Source organism: Pelecanus crispus, chromosome 4, assembly GCF_030463565.1.
Source record: "Pelecanus crispus isolate bPelCri1 chromosome 4, bPelCri1.pri, whole genome shotgun sequence".
In the NCBI taxonomy this organism is placed as follows: Eukaryota; Metazoa; Chordata; class Aves; order Pelecaniformes; family Pelecanidae; genus Pelecanus; species Pelecanus crispus.
The window spans coordinates 57,892,175-57,905,457 of record NC_134646.1 but is presented as its reverse complement, the minus strand read 5'-3'; the positions used below and the strand labels follow the sequence as shown (position 1 = coordinate 57,905,457).

The 13,283-nt window shown below is 38.0% G+C and overlaps 1 protein-coding gene across 1 annotated transcript in view; it reads right to left on the bottom strand.

Annotated features, from left to right (window-relative positions):
• CORIN (corin, serine peptidase) overlaps positions 1-13,283 on the bottom strand; it is a 167,986-nt gene that overhangs the window by 48,919 nt on the left and 105,784 nt on the right. Inside the window, exons 7-9 of the mRNA XM_075709425.1 lie at positions 5,331-5,438; positions 3,644-3,754; positions 2,604-2,720 (exon numbers count right to left, since the gene is read on the bottom strand). Coding sequence (XP_075565540.1) covers positions 2,604-2,720; positions 3,644-3,754; positions 5,331-5,438 — 336 coding nt within the window. The remainder of the gene's footprint in view (positions 1-2,603; positions 2,721-3,643; positions 3,755-5,330; positions 5,439-13,283) is intronic.

The window sequence follows — 13,283 nt, the reverse complement described above, 5'->3', positions numbered from 1 at the left end:
ATGTTGAAGCAATGGAGGTACTTTCTTTTGCTGTAGCAATTGACTGTCTTATACTACAGGTGGATCTGACTGCAAAATGGAATTTGAAAGGTAGGGTAAACCTTTTAACTTCTAAAGCTATCACAAATCTTTACATTAAAATTCATTTTTAAAGTTTGCTCCAACTCCTTCTTATCCCACAGTGGAAGAGTTTCTCAACTCTTTAAAAATCCCTGCGTGGATTCTTTTGATCCTAGCACAGTCAATGCTGAATTTCTACAAACACACTCTACCCTGTCTTTTGAAGGGATCACAGAACTAGCTGTGAGTACATCTATATTAGATTTCTATTGTCACAACATGAAGGACAGCAGTAATGTTAATAGGTGCCATACCTTAAATTTCCTTAAGGTATGTAGTGAAGGAGACCATTTTTCTCATTCGGATATAGAAGAAGCAATGGTCATTCGTAATCCCTATATGTATATATTTGTACTATTACACAAGGCCCCTCTATCCTTATATAGGCAAGTGGCAAGTCACTACATCTTGACCCCAAATTTCTATGCTGATTTCACATATTTACTGTGTTTGTAACAAAACCAGTATTCCAGATCACTTCAGCTGTAACTTCACTGCCTCTGCTAGGCATATCCAAATTGTTTGATTTGTAGAGCAGAGAAGTCTTTATATTGTATATGTCCTATTACATTTTCTGTAGTTGCTAAAATCAACAACATACATAAGAAAAACAAAAGAAAGTTACAAACAAGAATTCTGCCTTGCTTTTACATGGACTTTGCAAGGAACTAAAGAGGAATAATCCAAATGAAGTCCAAATCCTGCCTATATATTCTCATGCAAATTTAGGACAGACAGGATATGGTTGCATAAAGGAAGGATTTTACTCTACACAATATTGCACAATATTAGACAGTTCTTTGCACATTGAAGAATGAATAATAAGAACAAGGCAAACTTTTGTATTTAAAAGCTTTGCAGTTTAGCTAAGCAGAAAAATCTTTTAGCATATAATGAGATCATTGACTACATCATTATCATCCCATCCTACTCCTCTGCATTTAGTATCCTTGAATCTATATCTGTTCGTCTTACCAAAAAAGATTTTAACCATTTCTTCCACATCCACAGAGGCAAAAAGCAGTGAAAAAACCCCATATCACTGACTTCTAGCCCAGATCATGCATCAACGTTTTCAGTCAAATTCTCTTTTATTAGTGATAAACAAATTTAAGAGGCTTAAGTTGGGTGAACTTTAAAAGTTGAAATGGTTGCTTTATAGAATGCTCTAAATAGTTTTGTACTTTTCAATTTATCCCATTCTCCTGCCTCTTCTCTTTTATATTAAAAATGATAGTTTCATTATCTGCAAGAGCAACAGAGGATCATGGAATTCATAGAATAAGACTAAGGCTGGACATCAGGAAAGATGAAGAATAAAAAATGAGCATTTTGTGAGATTGCACAGTCAGAACTAAGGACAAAATGTGGTCCTTGGTTTTTAGATTGCCACAGTCAGAACTGGAAGAAATTTCATGCAACACCTTTTTGCAACGTCAACATTAATTGCGAAAAAGAATAATGGTAATTTCTGTGTTTCAACTTCTCGGTTATTTTTTGAATGGAGATGTTTAAATTGGAGTAGAAAGATCCTGAGAACTTAATATAAACAGAAGGGACTGAGTAGACATGCTTATGAAAGGATTTCTTCTAGACTGGTTTCCTAAAGAAATGAGGCTTATATAATTACACTGTGTATTTATCTTATGATAACAGGCCTGGTTTACTCTAATAACTTTTGAATAGGTCGTCCTATTACCATTATATCTGACAGCACTAGAGTTTTCTAAATAAAGTGAATTCCTTTAATTTCTTAAAAATAAGATTCATAAGAGAAAGACATTAATAATTCTCGTATTGAAGGAAAGGCTACCATCTGAACCTATACTTAATTCTCTAAACAAGAGAATTACCTGTGAAAAATGCCTTCAAATCCTGAAACCATCACAACATGACCACATCTCTTTCTGAGTGTCAAAATGTACCACAGGACACAAGTCTTCGGGAAACCATGTTCCGGGGCTCAAGAAACTGCCTGGTTTCCTTTTCTTTCACACAATCCATCATAAGACAGCTGTTAAGTAGCTGTGAAAACTTACATTTCATACATTTTCCCTTAGTCACGCTAAATCATTAGTTTATGTATGAAAACATCCTTTCTCGGACTCCCAAGTTCTGATGAAAAAAGAATTTTCATGAGAAAAATCCTCCTCAGATGATACCATTTCCTGTGCTAGTAGCTTCTAATTGCTGCAGACAATGTGAATATATATTAATTTATTTCCAGTAACAGCTGATCATGTCAGATAAGCAAATACTATGCTAAATATCACCTCCATTTCTTTAACTTCTTTGTATTTTTAAGGACTAATAAAACTCTGCTTACAACTTTCTATGTGAAAGCAGACACCAACCAGCCTTAGCAAGTGTTATTTGAAAGTCAAAGAAAGTAAATTTGTCAGACAGCTTTAGCTAAAGGCACTTCAGAACAAAGCAGTCAATGGTAAGTTCAGTAAGAAGAGTAAAATGAGGGATATCCTTACTTTCACTGCAGTTTTCTTCATCGCTTCCATCCTTACAGTCATTATCTCCATCACACTGGAATGCACTAGGAATGCACTGCCCGTTTCTGCACTCCACCAGACCCTGACTATGACATGCTAGAGAGAAAAAAAGACATTATTCTGATCAACTTAGGTTAATGAAGGTCTTAATTATTTTTTAATATCATCTTGAAGTTATTTTAGGAGGAGCTGATAACATTGCTTATCACTGAAGGTGACTAGACATTTTTCATTATATGTAGGCTATGTTTTCAACAGCCTACAGCTGTCCTGATCTTGAAGTACAGGGACTGCAACTATATATGTCAGGTATTAGGAACAGGCTGAGATGAAGGTTCAGCTTTCCCAAGAAAAAAAAACCATAATTTTTACTCATATAAAAATTGTCACCTTTTCTTTGCCCATTTACTTACATTCCTTTATTCAGATTAGGTTCTTCAATTTCAGGGAAAATTGTGGGATAGTGGTTGCAAGGTCAAGCACTGAATGGCAGCAAGAATCAATGCAGCATAAGCACATGTCTTATGAGAACCCTAATCACATTAAAACATGTGCTAGTTCCCCAAGACTTGATTTGGCAACATCAGCAATATTCTAGTATAGTTGTTTTGCAGATATACATGATCATCGGAGCAGACAGAAGTCCAGACTCTGACTAGGTGTGATAGGTCACATAAAAACACATCAGAAAGCTGTCACAAACTCAGAACACCTACAGTTTAAGAGGTTATATACATTAATTAATTAGTCCTTAATGAGAACAATTAATAAAAAGCTAATTCTGTAATTAACAAGAAGCTGAAACACAAGGCAATGCTGGTACTCCTCAACAATGGCAACAAATGTTTAATTTGCCACAGCTGTCTACCAGAAGGGACATTTGTCAAGTGTGAACTTCTGAAATCAAATAAGCTTATAGTTTTGCCTTACAAGAAATAAATAAGTATGCAACTTATCCTATATTTTGGGTTTTATTTTTAAAGAAATAAAAAACTAATTTAGAGATTAAGGGAACTTACAGCAATTGATTTCATCTGATTTGTCTATACAGTCATGGTCACCATCACATACCCAATCAGCTGTTATACATCTCCCATCTCCACACTGATGATGAGTCATTGGATTACAATCTAAATAAAATGCAAATTTGAGGACACAAAAAGGATGATAAATTACCATTTGTATAATTTATATTATTGATCAATTGTTCTATGCCTATAAGCTAATCATTCTTACTAATGAGCCATTTTCCATCAGCAAATTACGATAAGAGATTTTCTGTACCTGCAGATTTTTTTGCAGATGACAGTTACATGTGTTCTGAATTCTACTGCCTGTACAGGTAGTGATGAACTCATTCCTTCTCTCAGGCACACGGTGGTTTCCATTTGCAAATAAACAAGTTTCTAAGATTTGTTAAGCAGATTAAAAGATCTCCTGGCTCCTATCTCATGGAATGATTTTCAGTTAGCCAACATTTTCAGTTGCCATCAGAGGAAATCATTCCCTATATTTATCTTTTTACTAAGAAGTAAAAAAAAAAAAAAAGTTTCTCAACTGCCATATTTGGCACTTAATCAGAAACTATGTTTTTTGCATACACTCAGAATTTTCCATAAGAATTATCTACAAATAAACCATTCCAACCTTCACCTTACTCTTTCCACCCAAATGCTTCCACAAATGAAGAAAAGCATTCTGTCAAGCAGGCTGACTTTACACCAAAATAAATAGGGAGCGTAGACACAGTCCAGTCTGCCAAATCTGCTATGAAACCCATTTACAGCCTGTATAAAAAGTTAGACCTTAAATTTTATGTAGAAAAAAATATCTCAAGATAGGAATGGTAGGAGTTAGATTAATGTTTAGAAAAGTCTTTAATCAAAGATGGTTTATGAAAAAAAATATGAAACAACCAAAACTGACAGACACTAGTGACAGATCTTAGAGTATGTTTAATTTGGAGAAGAAACATAAAACAAATGTCAGAATTGTACCTTGAATTTTAGTTTTTAAATTCTCTGTGCTTTTCCTTAGAAAAGCAAAAGAAAAAAAAGTGAGAAATAATATTTTAACTTTTAAAGAATTATTTTAGAGTACTTAATTTTTCTTAGGTGTAGTACCAGGACCAAAAGTTAGAAAAAAAATAAGGCTTTCAAAGTTTTCCAATATTTACATGTGAAGATTATTCTTTTTTATGGCAAAACTTTTTTTTCCTATGCAAGTTAAGTGTAGGTAGAAAGACAAATATAAGGAGGTGGAACATACAAAGTTGATTGAAAACACAATTTGAAAGAAACAGAATTTAATCATCAAAAACATACAAGTTCACTATGAAGCTTATGTAAACAGTTCAGCTATAAAACAGTTGGCATCACCAGTGTATAGCCTCTTATGGTTTTCTTTAATCTCGGTTAAATTCAGCCAAGTTAGCAAGAAAGCAACCATAATGTCTTGAATTATTTTAAAATTGCAAATCAGAATATTTCTTCAAAATACCATTACCTTCAAAATTTGGATTAACCCAGAACTCTCCTTTAAACCTTTTCAAATTGCATATAGAATTTGTGAGCTGTTTCTTTTACTTTCCCCCAAAAGAATAACACCAGGGTATATGACTCTTTTAGTAGTTTAAGGAAAAAGATTGCTGGCTTAGACAATACGGCTATCTTAAAGACTTTAGAAAAGCATAAAACTTTCATTTACCACAGTTTTGTTCATCGCTAAGGTCTCCACAGTCATCATATCCATCACAAACAAAGGTATAATTTAGGCATTTTCCTGTGTTGCAACGAAATACATCATCACTGCAGTCTACAAAACAAGTTTTTGTAAAATGTTAAGATGAGATTGGAACAGTCATATAAAGTGGAATGTATTGGCTAAAACAAGATTAGCTAAAGATACCCTATAATTTACAGGTCTGTATTAATACTCCCTGTGTACCAGTTTATTAGAATCTAATATGAAAGAACAGGAAAAATCAAAAGCAATTTTTAGACATTTTTATTCTGTTCCTACCAACTGCTTTTTTGATGAATACCATGAGAAGAAAGCACTCTGGTTACACTTATGGTTCAAAATGTTTAATTAATTTATACACATAAAGTTCTGGAGAAAGGTTGTGGGTTTCATCAGCTAGATTATTAGGACAGTCTTGAGCACCTGATGTGGCTATTAGGTGGAGCTGAAGCTTCTAACAGCAAAATCAAGATCCCCAGACCCTGCTTTTGAGCTCAATGATTTCAAATAACCTTTATGCTTTATGCAGTTTTGAGCTCAGAATTTGGCCTGATGCCATCTCATCAAGGAATTCTTAGCACTGTCAGCTCTAAGTGAGTTTAGCCTTTCTTTCCATGGCTGAGGCCTTCAGGAAAACCCTGATAAATATTCTCTGAGAATATCCAAAATGCTTGAATAACGTCATGTTCGATAAAAACATGGAATCTACATTGCAGTTAGGAAAGGGGGAAGAAGAGAAAATAGGGTTGGTGGAGTCTGGTCCCATTAGTAATAACTTTTGATTACAAACACACAGTTGGGAAGTGGGTGACCTAGTCTCACTGCCTTCCTCTAGGCTTTTCCTTCACATCAGTCTTTTCCAGGGATATAGAACAGCTGGGTGGACAATCCCTCCTTCCTGTTGAAGCTATGCCACTGGAGCCAAGGAAGTTCTTTTTGCCCTTTCTTACTGGGATATGTGGGCATTTTAAATGAGCTCTTTCCTGGACAACATTCAGAAAGAGCTCCAAGAGCAGGGACTGGAACACAAGTCTCGCCCCTCAGCTGAGATGCTCAACCACTAAACAACAGAATCATACTACCACCTGCTTCTTTCCTCTCGGTGTGTGATGCCTGTGTTCATGATTGTACAGTGGTCCTACTTTGAAAGAAGGGTGTCCTTCTAAGTACGTTACACACTGAAAGGTGCAGCACTCTCCCAGAAGGTGCAGTGGTGTTTCTATCCCTCCTGATCAATGTCAGCCAAGTGTTCCACGTCCCAGGTGAGTGCTCTAAGTTTAAGTTTCTCAAGGCTTTACCAACCTCAACTCTAGAACTCGAACATGAATCACTTCTTCCCCTTCTCCCCATGGAAGTATTCATGCTTTCTACAAGTTTCATATCATCTTAGAAAGTCCAAACAGAATTTATAGCACAATGCCAATGCTTCAGGACATAAAGTAAAACAATACAGCTGAGCCATGACCTTTGTAGTCAATAGTTAATTTAGCTTTAAAAGAACAAAAGAAACAATAAATACCAAACCCCCCAAACTAAATGAAAATATTTAAGTTCCAGTTTCACGTAAACAGAACAATAGCCAAGGGAGAGTAAAATTCTAAACATTACTTGTTTTGAGTATGCAACAGCGTGAAGTACTCTGGCAACCTCTATCCCTATTGATCGTGTGTAACTGACAGTTTCTGTGCTTTCATTGCTCCTCATGCAAATGAAACAAAGCTGTCTTTTTCTATGTTGTTTCCTCTGGATAAGTTTACTGTTCAGTTTCCATCCATACCCCCACTCCTGTTTATATTCATACCTCTGTAGCTGCAGCAGTGTCCTTTAGGGTATGGCAGCTCTCAGGCCCACCACACAGGGTAAACAAAAAGAATACAAAAAACTTCCTTGTGAGGAAATAAGATTCAGTTGATGAAAAGCTAACAGTCTTAACATACATTTTCTTCAAGATATGGGCAATAACATATAGCATATAGTAGCGGGTAGCTAGTTATTTTTATCACAGTAAGATGGGCACTTCGCAGCTGCCATTTGTAAAAGGCTCAACTTAAATTCTGTTAATGATGGGACAAGCCCAGTTTTCATAAAATTAAATACAAATTCCTATTCTATACTCCACTAAACACAAATAAAGCCTGGTCCTTTTGCCTTCAGCAACCTTTTGATCTCTGTTCATGCACCCCCGGTTTTCACCACTTCACTATTGCATCATGTGTCCTTCTGACCATGAATCACCTCAGCCAAACACTCAGAGGTGATTTTAAAGATGTATGTTTAAAGATATATGTGCAGACTCAATGCACAAATTCTGCCACTTCTAGGAGAAAATAAGACCTTAATTCAACAAGACGCTCTATTCTGGAGCGTGGCATGCAGTGGCACATGTGTGTAAACATTTTCTTTTGTATTTTATTACTAAAATGGTCTTCATCTTGTTCACCCTTTGTGAAAGAGAAGTATGACTGAGAAAGTCACACAAGGAGGAAGAAGCAGCAAGTGTGCATACTAGGGAAGTGTGTGTGTAAGTGCAACCAGAGGGATGTAAGAGAGCCTGTTGCATTTCATACATTACATGTAAAACTTGTTCATCAGGATCCTTCTGACAGTTCAAGTTTTGGCACTGATAATTTATGCATTTGTAGATCAGCGTTACAGCTTCTTTCCTGTTCGTATTCCTATGTGATAGCTGGCTGAGCTGAATTCTGATTCCTCAGCTGGTACCTTCCATTGCACAGTCACAGAGTAAATGGTATAAGCAACATGACGAAATCCTAAATATCAGTTTTCGGCTGCAGCTGTGTAAAAAAGTGACACTGCTGTGTAAATTAAACTGCACTTTCAAAAAGAGGGATGGATTCTGCTAAAGCCTAACTATTGCCTGCATACTTATTATGGCCCATCGAAGGGAAGAAGAGAAAAACGCATGTCAGGAATAGAAAAGTGATTGCATCATGTGATCACTTTCTTGATGCAGAATCCTGAAAAGAGATTCTAGGAAGAACTATTAATATGAAAAAGATTAAAACCAGAGACTTCTACATTTCATAATGTATATAATTTTCAACATTAAAACTAAGGAGGCACAGCTGTAAGATTCACTCATGTAACTTTAGACATCTACATCATCTCGCTTCTAAAGCACATAGCCCATTTAAAATATCTGCTTAAAGTCAGACAAATCATGCATCAGAAGTGTCTGTTTCTCTCAGTTGATTCACCATACAGCCAGTTTAGACATTTACCTCAGATAAAGTCACATGCACAGGGAAAGACAACTCCCTCCCTAATGTACGTAACTTCATAAATAAAAAAGAGAGACGTCTCCAAACTGGTAGCATCTAAAACAAATACAGGAAGTCCTGTATTTTGGAATTGCAGATGGGGGAAGCTTTGACAGGAACCTGGACATCCTAGCAGAATGCCTCTGGATACATTTACTTTTTTTTTATCTGGAATTATGAACCAAACCTGATTGAGCAATACCTTTAAGACCAAAGGTGTTGAGGTGAATGGGCTTCATCTTTTTTCACCTTATCCTACCATCAAAGGAGCTGATCACAGTGTTACAAGCACAAATCAATGCATCCACCAGGTTACTGGAACTGGCACTGAGGCAGCAAACAAGCAAGCTGCTCTGCTATTACTGCAGCTGTCTTTAACAAAAATGGGGGAGGAAATGTAGAGATGGATAAAAGAAATATTCAGATTAGTATGAATTAAACAGAAAAGGAAATATGTGTGTGCACGAAGGCATCAGAAGCAAGAGCAGAATAAGATATAAAGGAATGCTATATGTTAATTGCTACAGAGCACTGTAAGCATGACTTCATTTAAATGATCAGGCAGCAAGATGAGTAACAACCTGCCCTAAAGATAAGGAAACAAGACTCATAGAATCACAGAATCGTTTAGGTTGGAAAAGATCCTTAAGATCATCCAGTCCAACCGTTAACCTAACACTGGATCCTTAAGATCATCCAGTCCCACAGTTAACCTAACACTGCCAAGTCCCCCACTAAACCATGTCCCCAAGCGCCACGTCTACACGTCTTTTAAATACCTCCAGGGATGGGGACTCAACCACTGCCCTGGGCAGCCTCTTCCAATGCTTGACAACTCTTTCAGGGAAGAAATTTTTCCTAATATCCAATCTAAGCCTCCCCTGGTGCAACCCCCTGGTGCAACCGGAGGCCATTTCCTCTTGTCCTATTGCTTGCTACTTGGGAGAGAGACCGACACCCACCTCACTACAACCTCCTTTCAGGTAGTTGTAGAGACCAATAAGGTCTCCCCTCAGCGTCCTCTTCTCCAAACTAAACAACCTCAGTTCCCTCAGCTGCTCTTCATCAGACTTGCTCTCTAGACCCTTCACCAGCTTCGCTGCCCTTCTTTGGACACGCTCCAGCACTTCAATGTCTTTCCTCTAGTGAAGGACCCAAAACCGAACACAGTATTCAGAGTTGTGGCCTCACCAGTGCCAAGTACAGGGGGACAATCACTTCCCAAGTCCTGATGGCTACGCTGCTCCTGATACAAGCCAGGATGCTGTTGGCCTTCTTGGCCACCTGGGCACACTGCTGGCTCATATTCATCTGGCTGTTGACCAACACTCCCAGGTCCTTTTCAGCCAGGCAGCTTTCCAGCCACTGTTCCCCAAGCCTGTAGCGTTGCACGGGGTTGTTGTGACCCAAGTGCAGGACCTGGCACTTGGCCTTATTGAATCTCATACAATGGGCCTTGGCCCATCGATCCAGCCAGTTCTGAAATTCTATAAAGTACTTTTACTATCTAGATGAAAAAATATGCTGTCTTTTAGCTTTCTGAAGCTTTAAGTGCCACTGCCAAGACATACTTGAGGACTAATTTCATTCTCAGAATCACAGAATAGTTGAGGTTGAAAGGGACCTCTGGAGGTCATCTGGTCCCATCACGCCCTGCTCAAGCAGGGCCATCTAGAGCCAGTTACGCAGGACTGTGTCCAGAGAGCTTTTGAGTATCTCCGTGGATGGAGTCTCCACAACCTCTCTGGGCAACCTCTGCCAGTTCTTGGTCACCCTCACAGTAAAAAAAGGAATGTTTCCTGATGTTTGGGAGGAAACTCCAGTGTTTCAGTCTGCTCCCATTGATTCTTGTCCTGTCACTGGGCACCAACGGGAAGAGCCTGTCTCCCCCTTCTTTACACCCTCCCCTTTAGGCATTTATATACATTGATAAGATGCCCCTTCAGCCTTCTCTAGGCTAAATAGTCCAAGCTTTCTCAGCCTTTCCTCACAGGACAGATGCTCCAGTCCCTGCTTTTTCTAATGCAGCCCAAGATACCATTAGCCTTCTTTGTGGCAAGGGCACATTGTTGGCTCATGTTCAACATGGTGTCCACAAGGAACCCCAGGTCTTTTTCTGCCAAGCTGCTTTCCACCTGAGCAGCCCCCAGCGTATATCAGTGCAAGGGGTTGTTCCTTCCCAGGTGCAGGACTCTGCACTTCTCCTTTTTGAAGTTCATGAGGTTTCTTTCAGCCCATTTCTCCTGCCTGTTGAGGTCCCTCTGGATGGCAGCATGACCCTCAGGTGTGACAGCCACTCCTCCCAGTTTGATGTCATCAGGAAACTGGCTGAGAGTACACCCTGCCCCATCATCTAGGTCATTAATGAAGACATTGAACACATTTGGACCCAGTATTGACCCTGGCGTACATTGCTAGTTACTGGCCTTCAAACAGACTTCATGCCTCTGACTGCAACCCTCTGGGGCCAACCACTTATTAACCTGTATCAGAATGAAATTAATTACTGTGACTCCAATACAGTGTACAGCTGAGAAAAATCTATTTCTCCACCCAAAATTAATTATTGGTAGCATTATTGTGATCCATGAGAAAGCTGTTTGCATGCAGTTCTATGTTATGTTTCAGCTTTTACAGAGTAGAGGAGGCAGAGCAAGAATTCAACAAGGAGCAAACCTAAAGCACATCAGAGACTGAAACAAAACTGGAAAGAACAGGAAACAAACGCACAGACAGGCTCCACTGTGATAAAGAAAATTCCCAAGGGCAAAAGAACAGAGAACAGAATTTGCTGAGAAAAAGAAAGTTCCTCAATTGACTGAAACCAAGCCCAAAGACCCAACCTTCAAGGCCACAGCTAGCAAAGGCAGTTTTGTTTGTAAATCCTTTTCATTTCTGTCTGCCTTATCAAGTTTCCTTCAGTTTTCTCTTTTAAAAGGTTATTTCTTTTCTCTTTTAAAGGGTTAATTCTTTCTTTTACATTCTAATAAAGCTTGGGCTTTTGACTTTAAAAACCTTTTAATCTCATTTGGGAAGTAACCGTAATGAAAAAATTCTCCTCACAGCTCTGACTCACGGAGATTATGAAGAGTCTCATGAGGTCTCTTAACAAGACTCCAGCAGTAGAAATACTTGCCTTTCTGTGTAATTTTTGCTCCTAAACAATATACTGCTACATAAGTTTGTTTGCTAGAACAAAGAGTCAAAATATTTTTCTCCATCTATATTGCTCAAACTCTTTGTTTACGAACCTCATGCAGACAAAACAGCTTCCCAGCAATCAATGGAGCAGAAATCAGACTAGAAGTGAGCCATATGTTTATACCTATTTATCCTCTTCAATGTATTAATGCTGTTTACTCTAAGCTAAATCTGCTGCTATTGTTAGGTATACTCCATTCCTCCCATCCTCAAGTTTAACAACAAAAATTTGAAAATAAATTTCACGCTAGATAAAACTTCCCTATGAGGAAATATAGTTTGGACTTAATAAGAAGGGAGTAACTTCTCCATGTGTTGTTCTGGGTCCCATTAAACACTGGAAATCTATGTGTAAGCACTAGCAGTCAGAATTGAGTTTATACAGAATAGAACAAAGCATAAAAATTCAAGTTGTTATTTTCTTTCTCAAATATTGCTAAATATTGCCAAATATTTAACCATTAAATAGTGAATAACAACTAAATTTGGGGGGGTACTGAAAATTTTCATTATTATGGAAATGTCAGTCACTGTGAAAGTTACTGCGAACTATCTTGAAACTGAACTGAAACACCTTGTGAATGAGCCTAGGAGAAGATTTAAATTTGATAGCATATACTTTGATCGAAGGGGAAGTGTTTTAAGAATTAAAAAATCAATCATTTAATAAATTTAATTATCAATTCATTACAAAATTGTAACCTTCAGTTATCTATAATAATCCCTACAGGAATAAGGCAGACTCTTCAAACTACTCATACACTTAAAACTTGCACACATTGGCTGGACTTGAAGAAAATGTATTTTTAGGGTTAATAGTAATTTTTGCCATTTATTTTTCATTAATAGAAGTTTAGCAGTTTTGCTTTTTTCTCAATAGAAGAAGAAACCTGTTCACTCTAATAAGGGATAAGAACATAGCTGCCCTTACACATGGTTGTGGCCTTTGTCAGAAAAGGGGACATGAATTGTCAGGATGCCCCAAAGGTTTCTTCTTTGTAACATTCTGAAGAGGGAAGATAATGAAAACAAAACCAAATATCCCAAACTAATGCACCTTTAAAAGTGTGTTTAACTTAAATCAGGAATAAAATATTTCTATGCAAACCCAATAATTTTAGGGTTATTACTTGGCAATAAAAATAACTAGTACAAGGTAACAGTAAGATTGTCCTGAGTGTCTTAATGGTGTATTTCCATGAATTAGTAAATTTTGGTAAAAAAGTTCCTCTAATCGTGGTCAGTCACCAAGGGCAGCTGCTCCGGACCCGGCCCAATCTGCAGCAGAGCGGCAGATCTCAGCGCACAGGGGGGTTTCCTGAGGCAGGGGGAGTGGAAAGACCTGCCAGGAGCCAACAGCTCTCCCGAGAAACGCCGACAAGGCCTGGGCATTGCCAGAGCAACCGTGGCCACCCCACACCTATCAAAAGCAGCC